The sequence below is a fragment of the Salmo salar genome, chromosome ssa15 (assembly GCF_905237065.1).
Source record: "Salmo salar chromosome ssa15, Ssal_v3.1, whole genome shotgun sequence".
Classification (NCBI taxonomy): domain Eukaryota; kingdom Metazoa; phylum Chordata; class Actinopteri; order Salmoniformes; family Salmonidae; genus Salmo; species Salmo salar.
In genome coordinates, this window is record NC_059456.1 from 29,200,594 (window position 1) to 29,220,716 (window position 20,123).

Genomic DNA, 20,123 nt, shown 5'->3' on the forward strand with positions numbered 1-20,123 from the left:
GGCTCTAATGTACTCCCTAGTGTAGGCCAAAGGTGAAGGAAAACAAAGACACCAAATGAAAGCAGAACTTCTAAAGGCCTCACTCAGACATCCAGGCTTCCCCAGAGTGAAGTGATCCCCTTTTACAAATAGAGGTATTCCTATCATCTATACAGGTGATTGAGGGTTTGTCTCCACGTGTGTCTCTTTCCACACGGCGATGACAGCAGCAGCCCCAACCCAAGAGGAAGTGGTGTCTTTGGTCGGGGGCCGCCATGACGCTGCTTCCTGTCCCCATGACTGAGTTAGAGTTTCCAACGGGCTGTAGTTAAAAGAGCCAGAGGGCGTGCTGTGTATCTTCAGTCTGTTAGTCTGTCTGTCCGTGCGTTTGGTTTGTTCCTCTTTCACTGTGGATTAGTAACTCACGCCACGCTGTTATTTTGCCTGCAGCTTGCCTGAGGTGAAAGAACGCTGGTTGGATACTCTTCACAGGTAAGCACTACTATTTTGTTTGTTTTTATTGGACCTTAATTTAAACAGGGAGTCACCATTTAGACCAAGGTCTCTTTCGCTAGGGAGCCCCGCACATACAATTCATAGACAAAAAAATACATAAAAAATAAAATGACCAACCAAACTACAGCACTATTAACTCTATACATACGGTAAATGTCACTTGATTGTGCCGTAAATGGCTAACCTGGTTACTGGGTTAAACTATACAATTATTTGTAATAACCCTTTTATCTTATTTTTGGGGGTCTCTGCTTACATATTATAGAAAGATTGTGGGATCTATCAATGTATTTGTAGTAACTTGCAGTATCAATGGGACTGTACTGTCTATGTCATTCAATTACATACAGTATAAGATATAAAATGTATGCACGCTTGACTGTAAGTCTCTTTGGATAAAAGCATCTGCTAAATGGCATATATAATTATATTAATTAGTATTGGGCTATGTGTAGAATTAGTATTGGAAGGTAGTATAAAGACATCTGTGATGGAGATAGGAACTGTATTTTAGTTAATATTACCATTCTTCATGATATCACAACTTATAGTAAGTATATAGTTAAACATTTTCTGTCATACAATTATTAGTGGTAATCATCCTTTTCACTCATAATCAAATTAAGATTTTATCATATTGACATATCCATATTCCCCCCATATCCATATGGCTCACCAGAATAACTAGGGATTTACTTGAGATCAATCAAATATTAATATTTGTATGTACGTCTTTTAATCTTTCCAGGAAAATAAAAGCAGCAACAGAGAGGGCAGGTTCTATCACACCCCTCCCAAGTGTTCTGATGAAGGTGCTGAGCAACAGTATCACAGTAAGTTTCTCACTAAGGGTCCCGTCCCAAATGGCACCCTATTCTGTATACAGTACACTACAAAAGTATTGAACTATAGGGAACAGGGTGCCATTTGGGATGACGCTTTAGCTTACTCTCCAGTGTGCTAAATATACAGCAACAGCAATTAGAACAGCTGAAACAGAGAAGAGGTGTGTGATTTATTACCATAGCACATACTGTGTCGTATGTAGACCTATTCCCTGATACCTTACTCAGATTCTCCTTACCAAAGGTGGTGATGGCAGATACTGTAGAAAAGATGGATCTGCTTTCGCTTGTCTGCAGTCGGTCATTGATATCGAGATACCGTTGTATTGCTCGGCTATTGATTTCAAGATATCATTGTGTTGCCAATTCATAATATTCACTCTTATTCAATCTATTGCTCTCATGTTGATGGGCTTTGATGGCTCTGAAGAGGAATGTACTGTAACCTCTAGAAAGGGCCATTATCAGTAAAGATATAACCTCTAGAAAGGGCCATTATCAGTAAAGATATAACCTCTAGAAAGGGCCATTATCAGTAAAGATATAACCTCTAGAAAGGGCCATTATCAGTAAGGACGGAGTATTGGACATTCTTAGAAAGGCACTCAATGCAGACACACATTGCAGCATGTCAAAACATGATCTATGATCATTCAGACATTATTTATAGGCCTTTGTTTGACGCCATGTACATATAGAATTAGAATGAGCATACATTGACCTTTACCGAAATAGTATAATTGCTTCTGGAAGGAGTCGACTTTATCTTCAACAACTTTCTTCTGCATTATAGATAATTCTCTCTCTCTCTCTCTCTCTCTGTGTTTAAGGTTAAAACTCTAACAGGAAGTGACATGGACCCGTTTATCGAGTTTCCCCTTGATGTGAGTACCGTACAGTACAGACCCTGCTTCTGCTTCTCTCATCCATGTGTCAATTGTTCTGGAAACACCTTTGGTTTCCTTAGACCTCAGGGGGAAAATATAAGGTTTATTTTTAGGTTTGATGGGGGAATTCGAACTACTGCAATCTGTTGCTCAGATAATAAGCACTTACATAACACAAGTGTATTCATTGTAACAGTTGATTGATACTGTACAGTGATGATGCTTTTTGGAGGGTTTGTGTTTCGTTCAAATGGAGATCCTTGTGTTGAACTTGTACATATTGGTGTGAAAGTGGTGGGTGTTTTTGAGGGGGGTTTCTGGGGGGGGGTAAATTCTGAGGGGTAAATTGTTTGTGATGGAGGAGTTTAAGGAGGGAGTGTGGGCGGGTAACACTCTTACCACCCTACACCCTCACATGGAAACAGGCGTGCAGACACAGGAGGAGTGGTTTAAGGGCATAGAGCAGAGGCTCTTCCCCTCCCTCCCCTGCCACACGTTCCTCACACATTCTCATGACAACATCTCCTGTTTTGTGTTTCTAGGGCGGCACAAAGATCCCCACCCTGCCCAGGGAGTTGTGTAACGCAAATGCAATGCAGCCCATTGGTGAGTTTGAACATCGCTGAAAAACAACGTCATGGTATCAGTTAGCACTACTGTATACTGTGCCCAATACTGCACACTACATCTGTACCTACTCAAGTTCTCTAATTACTTGGCTTCTTTCATAACAGAAAAGGGCGGCAACAGTAAGAGAAGCATCAGCATCTTGAGGAAATTGAAGAGGACTTCCACCCTCAACAGCATGTCCTCCTGTCCAGATACAGACTCCAAGAGCCAACTGTTTGGACAGCCTCTCTCCAAGATCTGCCCAGAGGATGGGATGCTTCCCAAGCCCATCACAGTACGTCACTCTACCACAACTATCTTGGTTCTGTAACATCTTGGTTCTGTACTGTCTTTGTATGTCAGATTGTCATCCTTTGGACAAGGTGTGTGGCTGTGGGCATTGAGTGAGAAAGATTTTATTGATTGTGCGATATAACATAGCACTTTCAATTCATGAACTGAACTGCCATAATGAACTGCCATAATGAGTTGTAGTGAGAGCTGTTGATTTGACCCGCACCTCATTCTACCAAGCGTCACCTAGGGTAGCGTCACCTAGGGTAGCGTCACCTAGGGTAGCGTCTGCTAGTCTGCTAGGGTAGCGTCACCTAGGGTGCGTCACCTAGGGTAGCGTCACCTAGGGTAGCGTCACCTAGGGTAGCGTCCGCTAGGGTAGCGTCCGCTAGGGTAGCGTCCGCTAGGGTAGCGTCCGCTAAAGTAAATAAACCCTTTTAACTAAACACCTTGGTAGAATGAGGTGCATGTCAATTCAATAGTTAGGAATCATTATGGCTGTTCAGTTTCTGAAATGATTTATTGATTAGGGCACTTGATTAATTAGGTCATTAAATTGTCACTAATAAGTGCAGTTAACAAAGCATTTGATAATGGTTGCTAAGAACCTGCCTGTCTGCAACCCAACCATAGATTTGATCTACATGTGATGTTCCAGCTGATAAACACGCACAACGCACCAAAATCCTATCTCACTCTGACTCTGCCCTCCCCCTCACAGAACACACACACACACACAGCAGGTTGTTTGATTTGCTCATGCCTTTTCTCAGCCTGGTCTGACCTCTGCTTGTTCTTCTCTCTCCCCACCAGGAGATATTGGTGCTTCTGTGGAAGAAAGGCCCCTCCACAGTTGGGGTGTTCAGGACGACATGCAACAATAAGACCCTGAAGGCCATCAGGGAGCAGCTCAACAGTGGGACGGCGGTGGAGATGGATGCCCTGCCCGTGGTTCTCCTGGTGGGTCTACTCAAGGTAAAGAGTCATCCATCTGTTCACTCATCTGTCCCATCTGTCCGTCCATCCGTCCGTTGGACACTCTCGCGACTTATCAGCAGTCTTCCATTGTGTTCTAACCTCCAACGCCTTCCCTTCTAATTACAGAGTTTTCTGAACGAGCTCCCGGGACGCCTGCTAGTGTCGGAGCTGTTTGAGACCTGGATGAAGGCCCTGGAGAGTGAGGATGTCCACCAGAGAGGCTTGCAGCTCAAGAGGTAAGCTACCAAACACTAATGAGCTGATGCTAGGCTAAAAGTAGCATTAGCTAGCCAGTACTAGGACCAACTGTTAATGCTATGCTAAATGTGGCATTAGTGCTAGCTACTATAGCTACTAGCTACTATACCAGCTGTCCAGTCACCCCCATTGGTGACCTATAAAACTGTAAGCTATGCAAATGTAAGACTAACGTAGGCGTTTGGTTGAATACAAAAATCCCTGAACTTTTCCATTGCTGTTGTAGGTGTGGCAAAGCATATATTCAGGGGACTTTTGAATGGAGTTTTTCAGAGATTCAGATAAAGAGGAAGTAGTGTCTCTCCCCTCAATGTGTATATTTCAGACCAGGCACTTCTCTTTTTTCATTGAATTCCCCTCTCAAAAAGAGAAGCTTAAAATAATAATAAAAAAAAGAGCGGCAAACTGATCTACATTTTCTTCCTGTTCTTTCTCTCCTCCCTTCTCTCTTCCCTCCTCCTCTCAGGGTGGTTGACAAGCTACCAGGGCCTAACATCCTGCTGCTGCGGAACATTCTGTGCATGCTCCACCACATCACGAAGAGCAGGCTTGCCAACAAGATGGACGCCAAGAATTTGGCGGTGTGCATCGCTCCCACTCTGCTGCGGAAGGATGACATGTCCTTAGACGTGCAGACCGTGGACAAGGTGAGAATACGGTTCTGACTGGACTCTTTGAAGCTGCCAATGTGGTTTTCATGCACTGAAAACCAAAGTGTGTGTGTGTGTTTTGTGTGTCTGTGTATAGGCCTGTGGTTTTGCAAGAACTTTACCCTACAGTAGTCAGCACTGAAACAGGACTGAGTTGTTCAGTGAAAGGAGATGCCAACCCTCTTTCTAAGTAATGTTGACCTTTTATGTTCTTTGTGATGTTTCCTTTAGGTGGTAGAGCTGACAAGGTTCCTGATAGAGCATTGCAGTGAGATCTTTGGAGAAGACATCCTGAGCCTTTTGGGAGATCCCGATGAAGATAGCTCAGGTAAGTGAACTGGGCTGCTTTAGGCGCCACTCTTTGCAGTGCTACACATTGAATCACAGAAAATGAGAACATTCTGTGAACACAGATTTCTGGGAACACATTTCAAAGTAGTACAATGGGAATAGGAATCATACACTGCAACTGATCAATGTTCTGCCTCTTTCTCCTCAGAATCTGTGTCGTCACAGCGGCACGACTCTGCGTATGACAGCACCGACCCGGACTCTGAGGGGGACAGCATGGGGTCCATGCAGGGAGAGGGGGAAAGTGGCAGCTCGTCCCCATCTCTCCTCTCTGCGTGCAGGATGGAACGTGGTACTGTCCCCTCCTGCCCTACCAACGCCATCTTCCACACCTTCACCAACAAGACGCCCTTTGACCGCCGCTGCTCAGAGCCAATCATCTTCCCCTCTGCTGGGAAAAGGAACCTGGCCCGTAGCCATGACGACTTCTCCGTAGAGGGCCGGGACTTTGAGGAGCAGCCACTAAAAAAGCAGATCTCTAATGACTCCTTCCTGCTCCCGGGGCATGGTGCCGCTACCAGGCCTGCTGCCACACTGTCCCTTCCCAAACTCGGCAGCAGCCATCCGTCAGGCTCGTCATCCTGCTCCCTGGAGAGCACCACCTCCAACGCATCGGAGGGCTCTGTGTTTACCAGCTCGCCGCTGGCCTCCCCGGGCTGCCCACGCAGGGCCCAGTCCACACATCCGAGGGCGGACACGATGGAAGTGGCCAAGCGACGCACCCAGTCCATGAAGGTGAACAGCAAAGCCCTGATGACGACCAAGAGCCTGGGAACCTTCGCCCGAATCAGTCTGAAGAAAGGCCACATCCAGAAGGAGAAACCTTTCCCCTGTGGATCCCTCCAGGAGGACTCCCAGAGTGAAGCCGAGGCCCCGCTCAGGCAGAAGCATCCCCTGTCTGTCATAGAGGCCTTCCAGCAGCTGGATAGCAGACTGCCCTCGCAGCCCCCCTCATACGAGCAGGCAGTCCAGAGTGTGGCTCAGCTCACCCTGTCACATTACGGCTCCATGACTGTCAAGGCCGCAGCTGCCACTCTCAGCAGGAATTCCCGCCCAGCCTCTATGAACGCAAACTTCATGTACTCCTGTACCGTCAATCAATACACAGACTGCTTCTCTCAGGGGACAGACAGTGATGATGTCACCGCAGTCCAACAACATTCCGGCGGATTCCGGCAGCGAGCGATGTCTGAGTCTGTGTCGAGAGCACACCATGAGACTGTATCACGGAGGTGCAGCCAGCCTGTGTTCGAGGAGTATTCTTACGCCAAGGAGTCCTACGTTTAATTACCTTTATCTGACATATCTCACTTTTCACTTTGAATGTACACAAACTGTAATGTACAACTGCTAGGTTGAACTTGCTGAGTAGTACTGTTTAGAGTACAGAATGAAAGATATTTCACCTGAAAAGCTATTTATGAAGGTAGATACTCCTCTAGTGTACCTACAGCAAAGCTATGTAAATAATCTGAATCTGAATCTGCAGGTATTTTGGATATATCTCCTTCAGTTTTACTTTTGTTAATATACTGATATGTACTGTACATAAATGTGTGACTTTGTGAAAATGTGTGTATTTTTGTGTCTTGACTCTACAACATATGTCCTTCCACTACAATAAAGCACCTTTATGTTACATTGTGACTTTGTTCTCCAGTTATTAAAGTCTGTACACTTTTTGGGGGATTTTTTGGGGGGGAGGGGGGCCCTAGGAGCACTCAAGTCCTGTGACTTTGCAGCTTTGGCTAGAATCGATTGGCCATTGCAACCCCAAGCAAGCAGTTCCACTCAAAAACAACCTTGTGCTCATGCAAGTACAAGAGATGAGCTCCCATACATACATAAGCCATACTGCTTTCTCAGTTCATCCCATGGGCTCCACTAACATTAACACAGCCATTTTAGAAGGATTGTAGGCTTGTAGATGTTTGCGTTATCTTACTGTTTGTGTTGTCTTACCATTGTCACACTAAGAACACACAAACCAATCTGGAACCAGGCTAGGTTAGATGGACTTCCTCTCACCATTCAACAACGCCATTAGCAAATGCATTAATGAGGAACTAATATGGGCCATGCAGGGTCGGGGCTGTGAGTATTAGACCAGTTAGGCCCGGCTTGCCGGGCTGTGAGTATTAGGCCAGTTATGCAACACAATCTAACAGCCTTCATTAAGAGAACAGCATGCTCTGGCTGGTGGCTCACAGAAGAGGAAACCAGACGCTGATCACGTGGACGGATTTGGTTTTTCTCTGAATTGCTTGTTGTCGTGGCTGCCTTGATGAGCCAATCCGATGCCATGGCTTCCCTTTCCTCTCTCAACTTTTTAGTTTGAGGTTTCCTTTCTTAGCGTTGGTCTCTAATTCATTAATGGTGTTCAGTTCTAGTAGGCTTTCATTTTCCTGCAGGGCAAACACCCTTATTGGACTAAAGTATTCATTTAACTGTGATTATTAAGGCCTTACCTACTCATGACTATTCTCACCAAGAAGGATTAATTTCCTAGACTTCCTAGAATCTTTCCTAGATGAATTTACTAGGAGCATGATTAATTTCCTAAAATCCAAGATGCCTGTTAGGCCAGTAGCCGTGATGAGAAAAGAGAGTAACCGACCAAGGGCAACGTGACCGTCCATAAAAATCTGTTGATGTGCCCTTGAACATTGCACTTAACACATTGCTCCAGGTCATGCGTATTAATACACACTTGCACATGTGTGAAAGAGGACAAATATAAGCACCCACCATATTATTATTATTATTTTGGGAAATGTCATTACAATACTTAAGCAATGGGAAAGAGAGACGTGAAGAGAGCTGCATTAACACACAAAGCATGCTGTTTGTTTTCTGAACACATTCTGGGGACTGTGTGAAGAGAATATGAAGCTATAGCCAAAAGGCTATGTGATGTTTTTCAGGTCCTGTAGACCAGGGCTGCCCAACCCATTCCTGGAGATCTACCGTCCTTTTCAGTCCAACCCTAATTCAACACACCTGATTTTACTAATTAGCTGCTCAACAAGACCTTAACTAGCTGAATCAGAAATGCTCAATTAGGGTTGGACTGAAAACCTACAGGACAGTAGATCTGAGGCTGCCCTGCTCTAACCGCTAGCCTAACTGCCACTATACATCTGCATTTGACAGTTGAGGTACTAGCATCATGCAGGCGTGACACAGCCTGACTTTAGAAAAATGTTATTATGTCCTGTAGTGACCACAAGCTCGTCCTCCCCAATTAAGGTGCTACCAACCACCTGTGATTACAGTACATGTATTTTTTTACAGCACATGAAGATCCAATGTTTTATGTTGAACCTAACCATTATGAGCCTTACTGACCATAGATAACAATAGAATAAAGCATGATGGGGACTGAGGCTGAGATTAAGACCACAGAGAAAGGGGTCAGCCAGGTTACTGTAACTGCACACATTACCTCTATACCTCCAACTACAAAAGGTAAAAACATTTTCAAAAAGAGCTAATGTGAAAAGACCTGATTTTATTGGTCAAAATACCAATTAGTGGAAAAAAGATCAAAATTGGGCTGCCTGTGTAAACGCAGCCATTGAGCCTTGTAAAGTAAAGGGCTGGACTGAGTGATTGACAGAATTAATGGATGTTTCTACGTCAGTATAAGAACATGGTGTCTACAGAAATGACTAATGAGCAAAGGCACACTACAATACCAGGCTGTGCCCTTTTACAACCCTTAATGACCGGTGACAGCACTAAACAATGTACACCCAGAGAGAGAACAGGGTGAAGGGAGGGTGAGGGAGGAGGTCGACAAACATCAATACAGCATCACATACTTTTAATGAATGGGAGACCCTATCCCTCCAGCTATTCAAAGGAGGACGTAAAGGGATGGTTTGAAAATAGCCCTTCTGAGATTTTTTATTAAAGTGTCCATGGGCTATATTGGCCTCTTGTCAGAATTGGGCTGCCTGTGTAAACGCGGCCTAAGTCATGTTTCATGCTTTCCAGTCGAAGCAGTTTGCACATATATTATGATGTTTTTGTTCGTTTTGGTGTTCGGCAGGTTTTCTTTCTCACTAATCATGCAAATGTTGACCCCCACAACTGATGTAGCCTAATTAATTTGCTTAGTGTTGTAACTCTTTCTGTTACGTTTTTAGCTAATAACACACAAAACAAGCAATTATGTTCGCTTTGCCATAGCGTATAAATTAAACACAGAAGGGATAGTGCGACAAAGCTGGCCGACGTTTCTCACATTAAAAAGGTTTACAATATGACTGGAACAGCATTTACTCAAAAATATTTGTTTTATTTTCCATAAATAGTATAAATACATAGACTTAAAAAACAAGGATAAAAGTCACATTGAGAGGAGGTGTAAAAGATACAGACACTCATGTCATCCATCCTTGCCTGAACTGAAAACCATGTGCTTCTCCCACACATAATTAGCAGGCCAAATCGGTGGGAGGGCTATCGATTATCAATGAACCAATAACTGTTCAAACATACATTAACAACAATTACACAATAAAGAATAGACTGAATGGGATGAAATGGTTGGAAATATATAAACTATGGTTTGAATATGAATAATGGTATATAGGCAGGTACCTGGTACACTACATCATATAAATACACATTCACAAATACAATTAAATATGGAGAAAATGTCTGTGTGTGAGTGGTGAGGATCAGAGAACCTAATTTAAAAGATAGAGTGTAACCACAAATATTGCATCATTACTGTTTGTACAAACTTGCATAGTTGCAGCCAATCACTGGTATAGAACAAAGGCATAGAAATGCAATGTTTACTTTTACCACAGTGGTTTCACCTCTGTCACTACATAGATCTAGCCTGTGTCTACTTCCTGTGGCATATATTCCTTTCTTTCACTTTTGGGGTTATTTAGGCTGCGTTTACACAGGCAGCCCAATTCAGATATTTTTTCCACTAATTGGTCTTTTGACCAATCAGATCATCTCTGAAAATTGGTTAAAAGACCAATTAGTGGAAAAGAATATCATAATTGGTCTACCTGTGTAAACGCAGATTAGGTTTGTCTCATGCTTTCCATTTTGAAACAGCTATCTTGAAAGGATTGACACAAATGTAAGATGAGAAGTAGGTACAGGGAGTGAAGGTTTAATAACTGATGGACACAAAACAGAACAGGAACAGTGTCTGGACAGGAACACATAACAACAATTAATGCTGACACAGGGAACACCACCGAGGAACAGACAGAGGAACAGACAGATATACAGGGGCAATTAGCCACGTGAAGAGCGCTGCTGCGTGTAATGATGGGTAGGGAGGGGGAGCGGGAGCAGGCGTGACATAGCTCATATATTATGAACTTTCTTGACGTTTTTGTTTGTTTTGGTGTTCGGCAGGTATTTTTTGGGGCAAGTCGAAGTGCGATAGCCGAAGTCTATGCCCCTTTTTCTGTGATTGGTCAACAGTACTACTAGTAGGAGTGGGAACTATGGACGGATTCTTCAATTAAATGTTTGTCATTCAATGAGAGACGACTAATACTGTACCAAACATCTTAGATGTAAAATTGCGCAACTAAGACCTCTGCAAAACATCTAAATTAATTACATATTTATCAGATTCATTCAGACTATTTTGAGGTGTTATGGCTATGTTGTTGCTATGGTGGCTGAAGAGGGAACTACAACAGAAATATTGGGGGGTTTTTTCTCATTTTTCAGGTCTTTACGGAGTATGCGAGCACAGACGTTCCTTTGCCTAGCCGAGTTCTGCTAGGAGCAAGCCAAACCTGCATGCGGACACCTTTAGAGAACTGATAATGCTGTTTGTGGTTGACATGTACATTTTGTTACAGTTTCATATAGTTTTGTTTAGCCTTTTTTAAACGCCATATAAGCAGAGCAAAATAAGAACATTTCAAATGTGGTTCCATTCCACTCATGCATGACTAGTGTTCTCTCTGTTTCCTGATCACAGTGAGAATGTTTAGAATGCTAAACAAAGTGTCAATTTAGGATACAGTATACCACTTATGTACATACAGTGCCATCAGAAAGTATTCACAACCGTTTAATTTTTCCACATTTTGTTATATAGTGGGATTCAAATAGATTTAAACTTCTTCAGGATCGGTGGGTCCCCTGCAGGATGGTTGGGCTAACGTAGGCTAATGCAATTAGCATGAGGTTGTAAGTAACAAGGATTTCCCAGGACATAGACATATCTGATATTGGCAGAAACATTTAATTCTTGTTAATCTAACTGCACTGTCCAATTTACAGTCACTAGTGAAATACCATGCTATTGTTTGAGGAGTGCACAGTTTTGAACACGAAGTTATTAATAAACAAATTAGGCACATCTGAGGAGTCTTCATACAACATTTTGAACAGAAATGCAATGGTTCATTGGAAGTCTAAAACTTTGCACATATACTTCTGCCATCTAGTGGTCAAAACCTAAATTGCACTTGGGCTGGAGTACATTACGGCCTTTCTCTTGTGTTTCAAAGATGGTACACAAAAAAACTTTGTTTTTTTTCTTCGTATTGTCTTTTACCAGATCTAATGTGTTCTCCTAAATTCCTTTCACATTTTCACAAACTTCAAAGTGTTTCCTTTCAAATAGTACCAAGATAATGCATATCCTTGCTTCAGGGCCTGAGCTATAGGCAGTTAGATTTGGGTATGTTAATTTGGGGGCGTGAAATTTAAAAAAAGATCCTTAAAATCTTAAGTCATTTTTGTCAACAATATACACAATTCTCTAATGCCAAAGTTTAAGAACATTTATAAAACAATTATGAAAAATAAAACAGTATCTCGATTAGAAAAGTTAAATTCCCTAAGTCAATACATGTTAGAATCACCTGTCACGTTGTATAATGATAGGAGACAGGTGCAGGAATACCAAAGTTTTTGTTGTTTCTCCCTCCAAAATAGTGTACGCCATGAACCTGACGAGTCATGAACATGACGTGGCTGAAGCCGTGGCTGAAGCCGAATACAACAAGTGTAGACCTTACTGTAAAATGCTTATTTACAAGCCCTTAACCAACAGTGCAGTTCAAGAAGAGTTAAGAAAATATGGGTCCCTCTGCTCTCTTGCCGCCTTACTAGCAGACTCTGTTGCCCCGGCTGCAGGAGGGCACAGAGGAACTCCTCCGGGAAGTGATGGAGGTGTCTTGCTTTCCCTGCTCCAGTGGGATGTGGCCTGCGCCAACAGACGGGCCATAGCGCAGGTGGTTACCTCCCGGAACTATCCGTGGCTGACCCATTCCCGTCTGCCAGCTGCTCTCCAGAGCACATTTGCCACTCTCCCCATTACCCCAGGGCTGACGTTTTCCACTCTCCCCACTCTCCCCATTACCCCAGGGCTGACGTTTGGCGCTGGGGTTGATGACATTCTGGAGCAGACCGATAAGGTTTGTAGGAACCGGGAGACCCTGAGGCGGTTCATGCTGCCTCCTCAGGTCCCGGGTCCAAGGCAGACGGACCGTCACCACCCACCTGCACCCGAACTACGGTGGGGTCCCTCTCCTGCCCCATCACCTTGTGCTGAGGGACAACAGCGGGGAGGGCACAGCGTGCGGTGGAGCAACAACCTGTCAACCGTCACTGCCATAGGGATGTGCCTGGGGGACCCAGGCGCTCGGGGCGCCAGAGGAGAGGCGGGCCCTGGCAGGACCCCTGACACACCCTTCCTCAGCCTCAGCCGCTTCTCCCGTTCTCAAAGGGCAAAGTGGGAGGAGGGTGTGGAGTCCCCCTGGGTGTTGTCCACAATGCTCGAGGGGTACTGACTCCAAATCCGGTGCCGGCCCCCGTCCTTCAGGGGCCTTCGTGTCACCACTCCTTTCTCTTAGGTGGGGTGGAGATGCTGAGGATGTGCCGCCGGGAGCTGGTCAGCACAGACGCCTCCCAGATCGGCTGGGGGGGTGTGACCTAGGGCAGGTCGGTCAGTGGCTGTTGGCTACCCCCTTGGAGCGGCCAGCACATCAATACATGAGAGCTCCGAGCTGTACTGCTGGTCCTGCGGTCTTTCCTTCTACATCTGAAGGGAAGACATGTCCTGATGAGAATGGACAACACCGCAGTGGTGGCTTACATCAACCATCAGTGTGGACTGAGGTCCCACCGCCTCTATCTTATGGCACGGGAGCTCCTTCTCTGGGCTCAGGGACGTCTAGCGTCTCTATGCGTAGCGCACTTACCTGGTATCCTGAATGTGGCAGCGGATATGCTCTCGAAAGAGGGCCCGCCGCCTTGAGACTGGAGCCTACATCCCCAGGTGGTGCAGCACCTGTGGGACAAGTTCAGGAGGGTGCAGGTGGACCTGTTTGCCTCCCTGGACAATGCACACTGCCCCCTGTGGTACTCCATGTCGGAGCCACCAGGGCCTCTGGCCTTGGATGCTCTGGCTCATTGGCCAGGGCTGGAGCTTTACGCATTTCCCCTTATCAGCCTTCTCCTGACCCTGTTGTCTGGGACACCTTGGCAACTGCCCCTGAGACCCGACCTGCTGTCTCAGGCCGGGGGAACTCTGTGGCATCCGAGACCGCACCGCCTCAGTCTGTGGGCTTGGTCCCTGAAAGGCACCAATGGTCCATGTTAGGACTACAGGAGGTCGTAATGAAAATCTGCTTCCGCAAGCTCAAGCTCCCCACACCCACCTATGGAGACCTCATTACCACCTGGTGTCGGCTACTATGAGCGGGGTGACCACCTGCCTTCGCTTCCGAGAACAGTTCAACGGCGACCTCCGCAAGCTAGCCATCAACATGGTACCCTTCCCCAGTCTGCACTTCATGCCCAACAACGTCAAGACTGCTGCCTGTAACACCACACCCCCTGGACTCAAGATGTCCGCCACCTTCATAGGGAACAATACAGCCATCCAAGAGCTGTTTAAGTGTCTCTGAGCAGTTCACTGCCATGTTCCGTCGCAAGGCCTTCCTACTGGTACACCGGGGAGGGCATGGATGAGATGGAGTTCACCGAGGCAGAGAGCAATTTGAACGACCTGGTTTTGGAGTACCAGCATACCATCGCTGAGGGTGAGGTATATGAGGATGAAGAGGAAGAGTCTGAAATCCAGAGCCAAAATTTTACTTTCTTAAACCATCAAATAATGGGCTGTTCGAAAACCAACAAAACCGTAACAAAGAGCAGATACATCCCATTACATTTACACAACTACGGTACCACTTGAATAACATTTATAAAAGAAAAATGTTTGCTTTTTCTGTATATAAACTATATTGAAGCAACTTTATAATGAGCTTTTTCTCCTAAATGCATTTTATTAGGCAATATTTGAATTAAAGTAAAGATTTCGTTTTTCCATACTGCACAGTGCATAGGATTCTATGTATTATTGAACTGTACATAAGGGTCCATAAGAGTGGAGTGGAAGACCATCATATTAAAATGAAATTACTTGAGCTGAATATATGTCAGTCCTGCATAAAATGTAAATGCCTTTCTTTGCTAGCCCCCCCCCAATCAAAAAAAAAAACTACTAGCAGGCAACCGAGGAAGTGATGTAACAGCAGTTACACTTCCTGGAAATCGTTGCTATGACAAACATCAACAACTCGACGCTTCTTCACTTTCATTTAGCTACCAGTTTTAATGTTTTTATCAAATAATACGGTTTGTTTTCATTAGAATAATTTTGCTAGTTAGAGATTAGTTTAATTGCTAACAGTAAGTCGAAGAATGACATCCCTTTTACAGCCTCAAAAGGAGGCTCCAAACGGGACTTACACATTCGCCAGTCGCCCAAGACCTGTTCAAAACCGCACCAAATACAGAGAGCCCGCCGCGGAGCAGTACGTTTGATAGACATAACGACATATGCTGTCAGTAACTGACAGTTTAGCCAAAAGCTCACATCAGCAGCATAAACAACTAGACTTTTTGCATAATGAAATGGGTAGCTAGCATATAGCCAGCATAGGAGAGTTGGGGTCAGTTCCATTTCGATTCCTGTCAGTTGTTGTACTGTATGTGTTGCAGGGTCAGGCAGCTGAAATGGTGCTAGCAAGTGTTCAGGTTTTCAATAAGTAGGCTATCCAGTCTTGATTGATTAAAAAACAGGTGCAATACCTGGTGCATTAATGTAACTGCATTAGTGCACGGCTGTGGATAAGTGTATGCTAATTCGTTTTTTATCAAGATTGTACATAGAAAAAAACATGTGAGCACCTGTTTCCTTGTCATGCAGAAGTGATGGACAGAGCAATTATGGAAACATCATGTACGACAGACGTGTTGTCAGGGGAAACACATATGCCCAGCACATCCTACCAGTGGTGAGTTTCCAGCTCACCAAGTCAGATATTGAAGGTGATAACCACATTGGTAAAATGTTTCCATTACATATTGTATCATTATGTATTGGCCAGGCAGCTCAGCCTGACCCTATTGAGGTCCAGAGACAGCAGGAGTCCAGAAGGAGATCGGTCGCTCGGAAGCGTGCCATGGAGCAGTTCAGGCCCAGGACTCCAGAGGCTTTGGAGGGAAGGAAGCACATAGATGTACAGACAGGTAAAACCTAAATCTATGGTTAAAACAGAACAACATCTCAGCTGCCTACTGTCATTGTTGATTGATTAGACAACACAGAGGTTGGATTATTTCCAGAGCTGGAAATAATTATTTGGATTATTTCAGAACTTTATCTTGAGGAGCTGAATGATCGCATAGAGGACACCAGCGTCGAGTGCCAGACCGATGCCTTCCTGGACAAACCGGCCACCCCCCTCTTCATTCCTGCCAAGTCCGGTAAAGATGTGGCCACACAGATAGAAGAGGGAGAGGTATTACGTATTTTTATTTTTCCTCTTCTTGATTGTTGTGCAATGAAAACAATTTAACATTTGTGAAGGAGCTTCCTTCAAATGGATTGGCAACAGGGTGAAAACACGTTAGGCATATATTTGTATTTATTATGGATCCCCATACTCTTCCTGGGGTCCAAACAAGATTACGGCGATTACATCAGAAAACATATAAACAAAACATTACGTCATTCAACACATTATTACACCACTACTCTACCACTACATATCTACAATACAAAATGTATAATATAACAATGTGTGTGCCTGTGTGGGTGTGTCTCTTCACAGTCCGCATTGTTCTATAAGGTGTAGTTTAATCTGTTGAAACAGTATATTTCAAAATGTATTCAACAGACTTTTAACCCACTTTAACCCCTCCTGCCCATGTCCCCTGCCTGGCCCTGCAGCTGTTTGACTTTGACATGGAGGTGCGCCCGGTGCTGGAGGTACTGGTGGGGAAGACTGTGGAGCAGGCCCTGCTGGAGGTCATGGAGGAGGAGGAGCTGGCCAGCCTGCGGGCACAGCAGCGGGCCTTCGAGGAGCTCCGCAACGCCGAGCTGGTGGAGGTGCAGCGGCTGGAGGAGCAAGAGAGACGCCACCGTGAGGAGAAGGTACAGGAACAGGACCACCAGACATGGCTGCTGCCACACGGATACATGTCACCAATTCTCAGGCCAAAGATAAATGAAGGGATAGATTAGCTTTAAAAAGTTAATGTCCATTACTCTCAATAGTGCAACAGAGGTGGTTTGTTAGGGTGCTGAGTGGTGGACTGCTTGCCTGAGACCTGAAAACATTCGCTTCCTGAGTGAATGCCTAGGCTTTTACTAGGGAAGCCAGTGCCAATTAATCAGCCTGCAGGGATTGACATTAAGGTCTGAAAGGCAATCGCCCATTGGGCAAGTCAGCAGTATTTTGGTGTTCCCCAAAATTATGATAACTTGCCAGAACATTTAAAGTAGCAATTTTTACCAACACATGGGAGGAACCAGAAAGGCCAGACTATTGGAATTCTTTGCATTTTGGTTGTTATCAGTCAAGTAAAATAAAACACCTGACAAATGGAGCAACCTCAGAGCATGCTTAACTTGAGCGACTGCTCAGGGCACTTTCCCCAGGCAATAAGGCAACCCTTAATGTCAATCCCTGACCTGGGTTCAATACCTGCTCAGGCACCATAGCATGAGGTTCCAGACAGACTCTTTGGAGGGAAACAGAACCATGACTTTCATTATCTCTCTTCTCTGAACAGGAGCGTCGAATCACCCAGCAGCGAGAGGTGCTGAAGAAGGAGATGGAGACTGCGGACAAGATTGCGGCGCGAGCGTTTGCCCAGCACTACCTGGCCGACCTGCTCCCCTCGGTCTACACCACGCTGAGGGAACACGGCTACTTCTACGACCCTGTGGAGAGAGGTCAGTCTTCCCCCAGGGCCCTGCGGAGTGTCCCTTGACCCTTTCCTCCAACAACTTCCTTTAGACAGTTACATAAGAGGTCGTGCTATATGAGAAGTTCAATGCACAAGAGAGGACTGCCAAGACTGGTATTAGTTTGGTATTTTATTAGAATTCCCATTAGCTGTTGCGATGGTAGCAGCTGGTCTTACTGGGGTCCACGTGAAGATCCATGGAAGAATCTCACTGCATACTCCTCGCATCCTTGCTCCTTGCCTCCTGGAGGTGGTCAGAGGGGAGGGACATCTGGCTTTCTCATCCAATGGGTTTTGAGGAGGCGAGGAGAGAGGACGCACGGAGTATGCAATTGAGATTCTCCCTATGTATAGTTCGAGTACCAACATATTATGTATTTGGTTCTAAAGATACATGCATATTTACAATGTTTAACATTCAATGTGGGTTTTTTTTCGCGTGTGTGCTCTGGTCTTCTCTAATGTCCAGATATTGAGACTGGCTTCCTCCCGTGGCTGATGGCTCATGTCAGTAACACTTTGGAGAAGAGATACGTGGCAAGAGCAGTGCTGGACAGTAAGTGGATGAATGCACTTCTGAGATTTTTCAAATATCAATACTTTAAATCTTAGTATCTGTGCAGTTATCACATTCCAATAGGCCTACCACAGAAGTGCATTTACTGTAAGGCCCTCTTGAGATTTAACTGGTCATAAACATTGTTTTGGCTCCATCTAGTGGCTATTGTTTAATACTACAGAGGCTATTGTAATTTAGAGAACCACCCCCCTGACATTTACAGTGCTGCAGTTCTGAACTCAAATATCCTACAAAGACCATTGATGCAACAGCAACCCATAAAATGCCATTTCAAAGACACGTGTTATGCCTATGTTATATCTGTGTTATGTCCACAAGGGGTACTAGAACCATGAGGGTTAAACCCACCCGGGTTCTTCGACACAGACCAAAGAGTTATAGCATACCCTCTCCGTATTTGTTTCAGTGCTTATCCATGATGTCACCCAGAAGAGGCTGGAGCTGTTCCAGCAGATGCAGCCCCACGACCACTCCACCCAATGAGGGCCTGTACCACTATGGGGGGACATGCAGGTAACATCAGCCAATTCAAAAGAACCAGCATTTGTTGACAGTATAAACGAATGAATAAACCCACTGCCTGTATGCTTCTTAAGGCTAGTTATTTGATATTGGAGCCAGAACCATTGATGCTGTGAGTGTGTTAGTTTGAATGAAAGAGACCTCCCCATTCTGTCAGGCCTGAATCCAAAACGGTTATTCGGCTGTCCCCATAGGAGAACCCTTTTGGATTCCGTATAGAACCCTCTGTCGAAAGGGTTCTATCTGGAACCAAAAGGATTCTTCAAAGGGTTCTCCTATGGGGACAGCCGAAGAACGCTTTAAGCGTGTAGCTTGAAATCCATGCCTGCATAACTCAAGTTTTCATACAAATCTTTCATCCGTGTTACACACAAAAGTCAGACTTAAAAGGCGCACTTAAGTCTGACTTTTGTCACACCTTAAGTGCGTCAGACTTAACATGCATGAACGATTTGTGTGAAAACTTGAGTTATACAGGCATGGATTTCAAGCAACACGCTTAAAGGGTTCTTCGGCTGTCCCCATAGGAGAACCCTTTGAAGAAACCTTTCTGATTGCAGGTAGAATCCTTTTGGTTCCAGATAGAACCCTTTCAAGTTATGATTCAGTCCTTAGAGCGATGTACTACATGTTCCTCATGCTGGCCTACACCACTTAACAGCTCCTCCCTTGAGTTACAATCAAAACCAGGATGGTAGAGTGACTGATAAAGCAGGTTGATGTTAATGTTTTTAACCACACATCTGTAAGAATAGAAGAGGCTTAGAGCACTGTTTTTACACCTGACGACACATTGCTATTGCATATACAGTAAATAACCCATACTATTATAGCCGGTCTGGTCCCAGATCTGATTGTGTTTTCTAAAGCCACAATGTTTAAAAATAAAAATATTTGCATCAGCATGTTGTTGTTAATCCAACGGTCCTGGCTAAATGCAAAAATCCATCAAGATTACGTATTGGGCATTCCTCTCCATTCAGACAGTTCCTCTCCATTCAGACAGAATCCAATCACATTATTGGTTGATATTCTGAACGGAACACCAATTTGATTATTTTAAAGTGTTTAATCTAACCCAGACAGCACCTTTAATCACATGTACTGTACGTAATGTAATCCATTACAAAGTGAATCTCTGTTGCTGCTACTGTGTCCAGAAAGTTAACACAAACCATATTGTTTTGTTTCTTTGCTCTGTTTTCTTTACAGGGAATGCATTTCAAATGAAAAGTTGAGGAGCTGAATGGCGAAAGGAAAATCTCTACATATCTGTGCAACACAGTACATTAAATGGTTATTGAAAAAATGATTTACTGTACTTATAGTCATGATTTGAAAATATCAAACAACTGTCTACAATAAAGACTATAGATTTAACTCT

The 20,123-nt window shown here is 44.5% G+C and overlaps 2 protein-coding genes across 2 annotated transcripts; both read left to right on the forward strand.

Moving 5' to 3' along the window:
* Window positions 1-312: 312 nt before the first annotated feature.
* tagapb (T cell activation RhoGTPase activating protein b) lies at window positions 313-7,006 on the forward strand. The gene is made up of 10 exons (XM_014143987.2): window positions 313-471; window positions 1,244-1,328; window positions 2,171-2,224; window positions 2,770-2,833; window positions 2,962-3,131; window positions 3,944-4,105; window positions 4,235-4,344; window positions 4,833-5,013; window positions 5,248-5,344; window positions 5,516-7,006. Exons 2-10 carry the CDS (start codon window positions 1,302-1,304, stop codon window positions 6,652-6,654), a joined length of 2,004 nt encoding a protein of 667 aa, XP_013999462.2. The 5' UTR covers window positions 313-471; window positions 1,244-1,301; the 3' UTR covers window positions 6,655-7,006.
* A 7,916-nt stretch (window positions 7,007-14,922) lies between these two features.
* rsph3 (radial spoke head 3) lies at window positions 14,923-20,051 on the forward strand. The gene is made up of 9 exons (XM_014143989.2): window positions 14,923-15,194; window positions 15,590-15,677; window positions 15,771-15,912; window positions 16,039-16,184; window positions 16,616-16,819; window positions 17,461-17,623; window positions 18,107-18,193; window positions 18,624-18,730; window positions 19,952-20,051. The coding sequence occupies exons 1-8, from the start codon at window positions 15,082-15,084 to the stop codon at window positions 18,698-18,700; spliced, it is 1,020 nt and encodes a 339-aa protein (XP_013999464.1). The 5' UTR covers window positions 14,923-15,081; the 3' UTR covers window positions 18,701-18,730; window positions 19,952-20,051.
* The last annotated feature ends 72 nt before the right edge of the window (window positions 20,052-20,123 follow it).